Here is a 13,328-nt window from a genome sequence, read left to right on the forward strand (position 1 = left end):
ACAGAAGGCAACTAAAAAGCCATAAAGAGAGAAAAGATGAAAATTAAGGGAAGCTAACCAACAATATAAAAGAGGATTAAAAAAAAAAAGTTTTTGCAGATGTACAAAGAATAAAAGAGAAATGAGAGTGGACCACTGGAAAATTAAGCTGGAGAGGTAGTAATGGGGAACAAAGAAATGGAGGACAAGTCTAATAAGTAATTTGAGTCAGTCTTCACTGTGGAAGACAATAATAGAATACCAGACATGTGAGAGTCTTTGGAGCAGAAGTGAATGCTGTTGCTGTTACTAAGGAGAAGGTGCTTGGGAAGCTGAAATATCCAAAGGTAGATAAATCACCTGGACCAGATGGATTGAAGCCTAGGGTTCTAAAAGAGGTAACTGAAGAGATTGTGCAGGCATTAGTAGTGATCTTTCAAGAATCACTGAATTCTGGAAGGGTTCCTAAGGAATGGAAAGTTGCATATATCACTCCACTCTCTAACAGGTAGGGAGAGAGAAGAAAAATTATAGGCCAGTTTGGCTACTTAAGTGGTTGGAAAGATGTTGGAGTCAATTATTATGGATGAGGTTTCATGCTATTTAGTGGCGCATGATAAAGTAGGCCAATGTCAGCATGGCTTCCTTAAGGGGAAATCTTGCCTGTCAAATCTGTTGGAAATCTGTGAGGGAACTATAAGCAGGATAGACAAAGGAGAATCAGTGGATGTTGTTTATTTGTATTTTCAGAAAGCCTTGGATAAGGTACAATGCATGAGGCTGCTTAACAAAATAAGTGCCTATGGTATTACAGAAAAGGATAGAAAATTGGGTGACTGGCAGGAGGAACAGAGTGGGAATAAAGTGGGCCTTTTTGATTGGCTTCCATTGACAAGTGATCTGCCACAGGGTATGGTGTTGGGACTGCTTCTTTTCACATTGTATGCCAGTGATTTGGATGAAGGAATTGATGGCTTTATGGTCAAGTTCGCAGATGATAGGTTGAGGGTTAGGCGGTGTGAAGGAAGCAAGCTATCCCCAGAAGGACTTAGAAAGATTGGAGCAATGGGAAAAATGTGACAGATGGAATATATTGTAGAGAAGTCTGTGGTCATGCACTTTGGCACTAGGAATAAAGTTGTGTGGATGACCAAATGGGGCAAAAAATTCAAAGATCAGAGGTGCAGAGGGACTTGGGAGTCCTTGTGCAGGGTTCTCTAAAGGTTAACTTGCAGGTTGAGTTAGTGGTAAGGAAGGCAAATGCAATGTTAGCATTCATTTTGAGAGGACTGGAATACAAAAACAAGGATGTAATGCTTTGGCTTTATAAGGCACTGGTCAGACCACATTTGGAATACCATGAGCAATTATGGGCCCCTTGTCTAAGAGAAGAAGTGTTGTCATTAAAGAGGGTTCAGAGGAGGTTCATAAAATGATTCCAGGAATGAAAGGGTTAACATATGAGGAGCATTTGATGACTCTGGGTCTGTACTCACAGAGTTTAGAAGAATGAGTGGGGAATTTCATTAAAACCTATTGAATATTGAAAGGTCTGGATAAAGTGAATGTGATGAGGATTTTCCCCATTGTGGGTAAGTTTAGAACCAAAGGGAGCAGCCTCAGAATTAAGAGACTTCCATTTAAAAGGAAGGTGAGAAAAATTTCTTTAGAGGGTGGTGAATCTGTTCAACTCATTGCCATACTCAGCTGTGGGTCATAAGGTATATTTAAGGTAGAAGTTGATAGTTTCTCAATTAATCAGGCCGTCAAATGTTCTGGAGAGAAGGCAGGAGAATGTGCTTGAGAGAGGTGATGGATTGACCATGATGGAGTGGCGGAGTAGACTCAATGGGCCAAAAAGCCGAATTCTGCACCCATGTCTTATGGTCTAATGATCTTATAGAATGGAGGAGGCAATTTGGACAGCAACATTAAGGACTTCTGGACCAATAATGATTCTGATGGATATTATGTCATTTTGCTTTTTTATTAACAGCACATCTCTGCACCTTCTCGTTGTTTGCCTTGCTTGTGCTCCTATTCGGTGCTAACACACTGGCTGTAGTAGGGCTAACTTTTGGTAAGGAAGGCTGCATGTGGCCATGTCGCCCTGGGATGAGAAGAAATGACTTCAATCCATCCCACTTCAGCATGAGCAGCAATAGTCTGAGCTTGCTAGTTTTCTACATGGAACATAGCCACCCATCACGATGGTTGGGGAGTGGTTGTGTCAGCCATCCAAATACTCCTTGGAAGATTAATTGAAGGACTGCTATGTCACCTATAAAACCCTTTATTATTATTTTTTATATATGTACCCCTCTTACCGTGACTCATAACAAACCTGGCTAGTTAGCTAGCTCTAGCTTACGGCTACGTGTCTCAGCATTGCAGGGGTAATGGTGAGAAGGCCATCTTCAATAAGTAACATACGTTGGGTTGGTATGATTCTGGTTCAACCGAACAGGAAAGTTGGAATGTTCCAATAAGGTAACGAAAATTGAGGTGAATGCTGTGTAAATACTGCCCCTTGAGAAGTTATCATTCACCAGGAAATAACAGACCTTACACCAGCATAAAATTAAAGTGGAAGAATATTTACAGATATTTTAACTTTAACAAACAGTTAATAGGAAAAAAAGGGACTATTGCAGTTAAACCATTCTAAATGTGCACATAAACATTGGAGCTCTTTTCTGAAGTAGTTGTGTGTATCGCTTTACTCATGGCGCTGAACCCACATCGCCAGTCACAGTTTGAACTTCCCTTGAAGAACGTTACAAATAAGCTGGCTAATTCAGAAGTATTGGGACTTCCTCCTTGGAACCATTCAACTGCACAAAGCCATGGGGTCTTTCCTGGTGCTCTTCTCCACACCTTCTTCTCTTCCAACAACTCCCAACAAAAAAACCCAAAGTCAATCACTCTCCCTCTGCAATCTGACCCCATCTAGCTCTCTCTAATATTCCATGTCATCCCACTGGACCGAATGTTAAAATACGTTATCAAACCCAGTTGACTGACACAACATTTCTAAGTTGGGCAAATGGCTCCTTATCTCAGCTAAAGCCAAAACACTAGTCTATGAAGCTTAACTAACTGGATTTCCAGAAAACAGCTGAAATAAAATGCTCAATAGCATAGCAACAGAAATACAGTTTTAACTAGGGAATTATATATATTTTTGTAACTGTATGCTTTTCTGTTATCATAATTATATGTGTATATGTGTGCTGTGTGTGACTGTTGGTTCTGTGTTTTGCACCTTGGCCCCAGAGGAGCAGTGTTTCATTTGGCTGTATTAGTGTGTATGGTTGAATGACAACTAATCTTGAACTTGAACATTGTTGTTTGAATCTGTGATAGAGGCAGAATGAATAAGTTTGGCAGAATCATGACCCTGCACGGTAGTTGGCTGGTCTTTCACAACACCACTTGGGCATTGCATAGGTTCTTAGTGCGTTTAAATGACTATCTCCATTGACAGCCTATTTTGAGTCCTTTTCAGTGCACTGGGGAGCTTGTACCTTTCAAACTCTTTGATCAGGCTTTAGGGTCTTGTGCCACGCCATGTATTAGTGCTGCCTCTGGGCTTGCTTTTAACTTTCATGTAGTATTACGAAGTATGAAGTTCATCATTCTCTTCTTGCTCTTCCAGTAATATCTGCCAAGGTACTGACTTCTGCTATTTGAGAGAAACAGAAGGGCAACTTGTAAGAGGGATGGTGCTGAGTGAGACTGACTGGGGGAGGTGGGTGGTGATTGATGTTTGGAGCAGAAGAGAAGACAAGGAAGTGATGTGTAGGATCAGGTATGTGGAAGCTGTCAAAAGTGTCATCTGGCAATGGCCACTCCAGTGACTGACTGCGAGCATTGTATCCCTCTTGTAGCTCAGGGACTGCAGCTGCAACCAATTGTCTCCTGCTGTTTGCCAAGATATCCTGCAAAGAGGAGAAATAAGTCATAGAAAGCTGAATACTTGTCTTGGGTGATGTTACTGTGATGGTTGAATAGCTGGCAATGTGTTGTGGGCATGAGATTTGTCGTTGTATAAACGTGAGAGTGGAATGCATGTGTAACTGAGTAAATAAGTATGAATGAGACTGATAGATTTGAACTCTGTGTTGTGGAGACTGGTAGATGAGTGATAGTGGTGGGCTACATGAAGCAGTGTGAGATGATGGCAGGACAGCTGTTCTCATTTGGGATTTGAAGTTGCAGTCTTTACCTGACTATGAGAGAGACGATTGAATTTATTGAAATGTGGAAAGAAGTGAAGCAGTGTCTAGGTCCCTGGAGGCTGTCAATTGACATTGAAGAGCATAGAGATCTGTTCACTTGCTTCGGCGGAAGTTCGCAGGAGGGCATCCCTTCTCAACCCAAGCCCTCAGTGCATTGCTGGAAATTGTGCTACTCTGCCCTTCCTCTGCAGCATTGTTATTCAGCTATTCCCAGTTTACAGGGTATTTTCAGAAGCCCTATAGCCCCACCACTCCTCACCATTAAAGGGAGCAGGCTGGCAAAAGCTGACTTGAAGTGCTGTTGGCCACTTGATGCTGGTGGTGTTCGGTCTGGCTACACTGATATGTTGTGCAAAGGAGAAGACAGCATTCAGTTGGGATGCTGCCTGCGTAAGAATCTGCAGGTCAATTGTACCTTCCAACTCTCATGGCCAGGTTAGCTGTTTTTGGACTTTTCCTCCAAGGACATAAATGATCCCCATGATATATTGATACATTAATAATCACAATGCATATGACTACAGTGAAGCTGCTCAATTACTTCATTTCTGATGTTGATATTAGAATTACACGCTACTGGTCTTTTGGGAGCATCCAATCAAAAGCAATTTGGCATCCAAGGTTGCAGGCTGTGAAACACAGCAACATCTAGTATTGGAATCAGCCTAGCAAGGCTGAATTGTTGAATTCTGACCCAAGCAACACAAATAAAGCGAGATTCAATAAATTAGTGGGTTTGTTTCAGTAAGTAATAAATCACCATAAAAATCTAACAGATTCATTAGTAGTCTTTAGGAATAGGATCCTCAGGTTAGTTATAATGTGTGTCAGTGTCAATTTCACCTGTATCATTAACTAAGATGATGCTCAGGGGAGGTAAAGTGGAGGACAAGTGAAGTAGTGCACCACTCTTCACCAGCAGTTATTAAGCATTTCTCCAGTAAAACTGATTATTTAAATTAATCCATTATTTTCCTAACACAGTACACATTAAACAGTAGTCATTAATGTCTTGGGGAAAAATTAACTGATGGTTTTGGGTCCTGATTGTTCATTATTCCCTTCATCTTCAAATCTAGGACCCAGCCATTAGCATCGACAAGCTGATTGATGGCCCATATCATTCTTATGAAATTGGTACAGAAATGGGAGTCTGGATCAATGAATCTGATGGAAAAACACCCCTAAGGGGAGAGGTAATGGAAACAAACTGTGATTCTCAAAATGATAGTGAGAAATCTTGGAAAAATGAAATCTGGCAACATAAACTCTAATTGGAATGGAGAAATCAATTTAGGTTCCTATTTATAATATTATACTGTAAATTTTTAAGTTAAAAGAAACTTTTACTACCTGATGAGTTAATACCTGATTCGCAGAACTGTTTGTTTTATTTCATATTTAATATGATGATAACATGCATTATTTTACAAATAGTTCAGTTGTGTTTTCTGTCTCACTTAGGTCTGGCCGGGCATAACAGTCTTTCCGGACTATACTAACCCCCAGTGTATTAAATGGTGGATAAGTGAATGTGATAAATTCTATCAAGAAATAAAATATGATGGCCTTTGGATTGTACGTTCCATTTTATCTTATTTGTTAATAATTCTTCCCTTCTAAATCTAATTCTAACACTCATAATGTTTATTAATTTTGTGCTATATCTCATTTATAGGATATGAATGAGGTGTCAAGTTTCAAACAAGGTTCAATAAATGGATGTATTAAAAACGAATGGAATAATCCGCCTTTCATTCCAAGTAGGTTTCATTTTTGGAAGCGAATAAGCTTTACACTTCAATCATAGGATATTTAAAAAGCCTCAACCTGGAATCTTCAGGTGGCTTATTGGCTTGAATTGTACAGGTGCTAATAACTGAGCATTTTCCATACTAATGGCTTGGGTCCAAATTATGAATTTCACTCCACATTTGTTAATAAGGTTTCAGAATAAATATCTGCTGTTGTTACAATATTAACTTGGTTTCTTTCTTCACAGAAGTTGCCTGTCTGGCTGAGCATTTCCAGTATTTTCTGATTTTTTTTTCAGATTTCAAGCAAATGCAACTTCTGTTTTTCAATAAGTACCTTTATATTTTTGTATCAACATTTACATAACACTTTAGGGAAGTAAAATCAGTTTATAAAAGAATCTTTTTAAAATTCTGGTATTATTTAAACATAGAACATAGAATAGTACAGCACATTACAGGTCCTTCGGCCCACAATGTTGTGCCGACCCTCAAATCCTGCCTCCCATTTAACCCCCCACCTTAAGTTCCTCCATATACCTGTCTAGTAGTCTCTTAAACTTCACTAGTGTATCTGCCTCCACCACTGACTCAGGCAGTGCATTCCACACACCAACCACTCTCTGAGTAAAAAAACCTTCCTCTAATATCCCCCTTGAACTTCCCACCCCTTACCTTAAAGCCATGTCCTCTTGTATTGAGTAGTGGTGCTCTGGGGAAGAGGTGCTGGCTATCCCCTCTATCTGTTCCTCTTATTATCTTGTACACCTCTATCATGTCTCCTCTCATCCTCCTTCTCTCCAAAGAGTAAAGCCCTAGCTCCCTTAATCTCTGATCATAATGAATACTTTCTAAACCAGGCAGCATCCTGGTAAATCTCTTCTGTACCCTTTCCAATGCTTCCACATCCTTCCTATAGTGAGGCAACCAGATCTGGACACAGTACTCCAAGTGTGGCCTAACCAGAGTTTTATAGAGCGGCATCATTACATCGCGACTCTTAAACTCTATCCCTCGACTTATGAAAGCTAACACCCCATAAGTTTTCGTAACTACCCTATCTACCTGTGGGACAACTTTCAGGGATCTGTGGACATGTACCCCGAGATCCCTCTGCTCCTCCACACTACCAAGTATCCTGCCTTGGAGTTTGTCCTTCCAAAGTGTACCACCTCACACTTCTCCGGGTTGAACTCCATCTGCCACTTCTCAGCCCACTTCTGCATCCTATCAATGTCTCTCTGCAGTCTTTGACAATCCCCTACACTATCCACAACACCACCAACCTTTGTGTCGTCTGCAAACTTGCTAATCCACTCTTGTACCCCCACATCCAGGTCGTTAATAAAAATCACGAAAAGTAGAGGTCCCAGAACAGATCCTTGTGGGACACCATTAGTTACAATCCTCCAATCTGAATGTACTCCCTCCACCACGACCCTCTGCCTTCTGCAGGCAAGCCAATTCTGAATTCACCTGACCAAACTTCCCTGGATCCCATGCCTTCTGACTTTCTGAATAAGCCTACCGTGTGGAACCTTGTGAAATGCCTTACTAAAATCCATATAGATCACATCCACTGCACTACCCTGATCTATATGCCTGGTCACCTCCTCAAAGAACTCTATCAGGCTTGTTAGACACAATCTGCCCTTCTCAAAGCCATGCTGACTGTCCCTGATCAGACCATGTTTCTCTAAATGCCCATAGATCCTATCTCTAAGAATCTTTTGCAACAGCTTTCACACCACAGACGTAAGGCTCACTGGTCTATAATTACCCGGACTATCCCTACTACCTTTTTTGAACAAGGGGACAACACTTGCCTCCCTCCAATCCTCCGGTACCATTCCCGTGGACAACGAGGACATAATGATCCTAGCCAGAGGCTCAGCAATCTCTTCCCTCGCCTCATGGAGCAGCCTGGGGAATATTCCGTCAGGCCCCAGGGACTTATCTGTCCTAATGTATTTTAACAACTCCAACACCTCCTCTCCCTTAATATCAACATGCTCCAGAACATCAACCTCACTCATATTGTCCTCACCATCATCAAGTTCCCTCTCATTGGTGAAAACCGAAGAGAAGTATTCATTAAGGACCTCGCTCACTTCCACAGCCTCCAGGCACATCTTCTCACCTTCATCTCTAATCCCTCACTCCTGTCATCCTTTTGTTCTTCACATAATTGAAGAATGCCTTGGGGTTTTCCTTTACCCTACTCGCCAAGGCCTTCTCATGCTCCCTTCTTGCTCTTCTCAGCCCCTTCTTAAGCTCCTTTCTTGCTTCCCTATATTCCTCAATAGACCCATCTGATCCTTGCTTCCTAAACCTCATTAATGCTGCCTTCTTCCACCTGACTAGATTTTCCACCTCACTTGTCACCCACGGTTCCTTCACCCTACTGTTCTTTATCTTCCTCACCGGGACAAATTTATCCCTAACATCCTGCAAGAGATCTCTAAACATCAACCACATGTCCATAGTACACTTCCCTGCAAAAACATCATCCGAATTCACACCCGCAAGTTCTAGCCTTTTAGCCTCATAATTTGCCGTTCCCCAATTAAAAATTTTCCTGTCCTCTCTGGTTCTATCCTTTTCCATGATAATGCTAAAGGCCAGGGAGCGGTGGTCACTGGCCCCCAGATGCTTACCCACCGAGAGATCTGTGACCTGATCCGGTTCATTACCTAGTACTAGATCTAGTATGGCATTCTCCCTAGTCGGCCTGTCCACATACTGTAACAGGAATCCATCCTGGACACACTCAACAAACTCTGCCCCATCTAAACCATTGGAACTAATCAGGTGCCAATCAATATTAGGGAAGTTAAAGTCACCCATGATAACAACCCTGTTATTTTTGCACCTTTCCAAAATCTGCCTCCCAATCTGCTCCTCTGTATCTCTGCTGCTACCAGAGGGCCTATAGGATACCCCCAGTAGAGTAACTGCTCCTTTCCTGTTCCTGACTTTCACCCATACTGACTCAAGAGAGGATCCTGCTACATTACCCACCCTTTCTATAGCTGTAATAGTATCCCTGACCAGTAATGCCACCCCTCCTCCCCTCCCCCTATCCCTTTTAAAGCACTGAAATCCAGGAATATTGAGAATCCATTCCTGCCCTGGTGCCAGCCAAGTCTCTGTAATGGCCACAACATCATAATTCCATGTATGTATCCAAGCTCTCATTTCATCACCTTTGTTCCTGATGCTTCTTGTATTGAGGTACACACACTTCAGCCCTTCTGCCTTACTACCTTTACACCATTTATTCTGCTTCTCTTTCCTCAAAGCCTCTCTGTATGTTAGATCTGGCTTTACTCCATGCACTTCTTTCACTGCTCTATCGCTCCGGGTCCCATCCCCCTCGCAAATTAGTTTAAACCCTCCTGAACCATGCTAACAAACCTACCTGCAAGGATATTGCTTCCCCTTGGGTTCAGGTGCAACCCATCCAATCTGTACAGTAGTTAAAGTAGTTAGAAATCTATTTACCTTCGGAAGGACTCTTCCCTTCTGTTCCTGTAGAATAAAACTGCTAATGCAGAAATGATTGGAAAGAACATTGCCTTCAAGTATTGGTTCCTGGTTTCTTCTTCATAAAACTACATATGATTTGAACCCTACAGTATACAGATTCATTTCACAGTTCTATTGGTGCATAAATATTTTCAAATTTGTGCATATGTTTATGGTACTGTACACACTTTTGAAAGTATGTCAAGTCACTATCTTTGAGAACCTGTTCCCTGTCTTGTAAAATTCATCTGGCTTTTTCTACCGAGATTTTTAATTGCCAGTTTGAATTATTCCATGTAGAGTAATTAAGAGGAGAATATTTAGTGATTACTCTGCATTTCTGCATGGGATTTGCCTTTGAGACCGGAGAGTGAGAGATCCTAACCTATAGTGTAACATTTTACTGGATGCTTTAATCGAAAAATAAGGTGTTGAAATAAAATCCATATAACATAGAATTACAATTATTTTTCACTAAATGCTATTACTATTTTGTAGTAAAATAACTGCTGAAGCCATGAATTTAATACACGTGTTTGGAAATCACAAATAATTTTCATAAATTATTTTCTTTTGAAGGGATTCTTGACAAATTAATGTACTCCAAAACTCTTTGCATGGATGCCAGACAAACTCAGGGAATACATTATGATCTGCACAGTCTTTATGGTCACTCAATGATACTTGCTACTGAAGAGTAAGTATTAAATATATAGTGTGTTTTAATGTGTTTATGGAATTCTCTGTTATAGTGTGAAAAGTTTGGCTAGCTGTTTTGTTTCAGAGCATTAGAACTATCCAGTACACAGTGCTTTCTTGGAACAAATGACCCACTCTCATTTTTATGCTTTTTGATACACAGAGAAGAGTAGTAAGTAAGTAATCAGCCACATATTGCTGTTACCATCTTATGTTGAATTCTACTCTAACCACTTGGATGAAAGATCTAGATGTCTACTGTCTAATCCATTAAACTTCTTTCACCTGTAAGTAGCATTGCTCACAGTGTGGAAGTAACTTATCTCTAGCTAAGTTATTCCTGTATTCAATACTCTGAAAAGATATTTTCATATATGTCTCAATTACTATAAAAACGTACTATTAACAAGATATACTACAGCATCGATGTAAAGCATTCAGCTACAAAGAGTGTGGACGCATCTTAAAATGCTAGTTTGGACCTTTCCCATGTTTTTTGTTCAAAGTGCTGAACCAATTTTGGTTTAAGAGATAACACACATCCTGTCAACATGATTCTTTCTCTCAAGTCATTTCATATGAAAGCATCTTTTAGTCTTCTGATTTAGAGAGTTTGTAACTACATTGAAAATGTGTGCATCAGTCCTCTTCATTGCAGATTATAGGTATTGCCTGTTCAAGAAATTTAAAAAAAATATATGTTGGTAAGATCAGACAAGCTCTCATGCACAATTGTATAGAAGTAAAATAGAAATAAAAGACATTCTTAAATAAGAATCTTGTGCTTTTGAACTGCTTTTCTTTTCCAGTTCAGAACTTAATAATATGCTGTCATTCATTTAAAACTGTGGCCTAAGTAATGTTCTTCACATAATTTAATATGTAGTATTCACTCCTGTGGTGACTGCCTCTATTTTACTGGAATAGGTGGGAAAATAATGACGTGTTAGTTTTAGATAGAACCTTAATATCATAGAAGAATAAGAATTTTTGTCTACTCTGAAGACATTTCTTTTTTTTTTACCTTTTTTCTTATTTTGCCTCACAAAATATTGACTTTTTTTCCTTTATTGCTTCCACCATTTTGTTCAAAATGGTTCTCAACATTGCCTTGATTCTGTAAGGATATTCCCTGTTCCTTCTCAAATTCTAATCACAGACCAGAATAATCTTTCAAATAACCAACATATATAACTGAAAGTAGTTCATCTCACCTTCTGTTGAAGTTAAGTATGAAATGAGAACTTTACCACAGATTTCAAGTCTTTTGCATCATGACAGCTAGTGTTAGAGACCTGGACTGGGAATGAAGGCTGGAGATTTGTTCAGCTGATCATCTGGAGGAATATGACAGCTAGGCCAGACTTTGCACTTAAATTTAATATCTGTACACTTCCAGCTGAGGTCAATGACCATTGATCAACAGCAACAACCCTTAGTAAATTGCTTTTTCCACCAAATGTATCAGGGTTAATTATAGCATCACACTAAAGGCCAGCTGAGAATTAAGATTCACTGAAAAAGCAAAACGTTTCAGGCTTCTAGGAACTGCAATGAAAACAGGTAATGCTGAACATTTTTATCTAACATCTGCAGGGAGACACCTAGAATTAAGATTCCGGATTATTGAACTTCATGCCTTTTATACAATTGTTTAGATTGCTTGGAAACTTAAGGAATAGAATGTATCCTTACCCTGATAACAGTAGATACGTGCAGTGTCACCATTTGTACTTGCGTCCTAATATTCAGTACTGCCCAGGCCTGTATTTTCTCATATATTGATGCCTGTAACCAAAAGATGAATCTCACCACATAACCCCACTGAACTTTTCAATAGAAGCTAATGATGCATAGACTCTCCAAAACAATTAATTAGTAAATTGTAATATGTTTTTAGTTAAGTCAGAAAATATTAATATGGCACTTGAATATTCACCATTAGATCATACATGCATATACTGTGTGCTACCTACATTCCATCAGTAATTCCTTTGTTTAATATTGCAGTGTAATTAAGCATGTGTTCCCTGGGAAACGTAGTATTATTCTATCTCGATCGACTTTTGCTGGCTCAGGAAAATACTCAGGACATTGGCTGGGAGATAATGCTGCAAACTGGAATGACATCAAATGGGCAATTCCTGGAATGCTGGAGTTCAATCTCTTTGGTATTCCATATGTAAGTGGATTTTAGAACACATAAAAGATACGTTCATTTTTGTATAAGTTTTCAAGGTATGCCTGTTCTGTGACATGAATTATCCAAACAGAAGAAAGCCAATCAAAATAAATATTTATCTTATAGAGAATTTGTGTGTTTAAAGAAGCTGAATATCTACAATCCTTTGAAGGATTAAGAGAATTACAACTTTTCTTCACCTTTGCAGATTGGGGCAGACATTTGTGGTTTCTTTGATAATTCAACTGAAGAACTGTGTAGGAGATGGATGCAGGTTGGAGCTTTTTATCCATTTTGTCGGAACCACAATGCTGAAAATTATGAAGTAAGATTTCAAAAGCTGGCTATGAATATTTTATTGCAATAGGAGGAAATAAATTATCACTGTGATATTAGGTTCGATTTTATTAATAACAATGGTAACGCAATTCTTTGTTCTTATGCAAACTTTTCGTAGCCTCAAGATCCAGCTTTTTTTGGTGAAAACTCACTTTTAGTGAACAGTTCCAAGCATTACCTGAATATTCGGTACACATTGCTTCCTTATCTCTACACCCTCTTTCACAAGGCTCACACCTCTGGAGACACTGTTGTTCGACCACTGCTTCATGAGTAAGTTTATTGGAAGATCAATAAAAGTTGATGATTAAACACATATCAGGACAGTATGAATCCATTTTCCGGGAAAGAGCAGTTTTGTAGACTAAACTTCAATAAACGTTATTTCTGCTTGAACAGTTTGAACTGAAATTAAGATGGACAATAAGTTTGTTTAAAGCTGCTCAATGGCAATTGGTCAAATAATTTACTACTTCCAGTTGATCTGGCTTTGACCTTCTCTCCATCATTATTATACCCATTTGAGCCTGACCATAACATCTATGAATTACATGAGTTTAAAACCATATTTTCTTCACTGAATATCACCGCCATAGACTATTATCG

General features: G+C 39.5%; 1 protein-coding gene across 8 annotated transcripts in view; it reads left to right on the forward strand.

Moving 5' to 3' along the window:
- si (sucrase-isomaltase) overlaps nt 1-13,328 on the forward strand; it is a 202,242-nt gene that overhangs the window by 67,627 nt on the left and 121,287 nt on the right. For all 8 annotated transcript variants that reach the window (XM_072255413.1, XM_072255408.1, XM_072255415.1 and 5 more), the window contains exons 13-19: nt 5,300-5,416; nt 5,685-5,798; nt 5,899-5,983; nt 10,082-10,199; nt 12,212-12,383; nt 12,592-12,708; nt 12,841-12,995. In XM_072255413.1, coding sequence (XP_072111514.1) covers nt 5,300-5,416; nt 5,685-5,798; nt 5,899-5,983; nt 10,082-10,199; nt 12,212-12,383; nt 12,592-12,708; nt 12,841-12,995 — 878 coding nt within the window. The remainder of the gene's footprint in view (nt 1-5,299; nt 5,417-5,684; nt 5,799-5,898; nt 5,984-10,081; nt 10,200-12,211; nt 12,384-12,591; nt 12,709-12,840; nt 12,996-13,328) is intronic.

This window comes from Mobula birostris, chromosome 4 (genome assembly GCF_030028105.1).
Source record: "Mobula birostris isolate sMobBir1 chromosome 4, sMobBir1.hap1, whole genome shotgun sequence".
NCBI lineage: Eukaryota > Metazoa > Chordata > Chondrichthyes > Myliobatiformes > Myliobatidae > Mobula > Mobula birostris.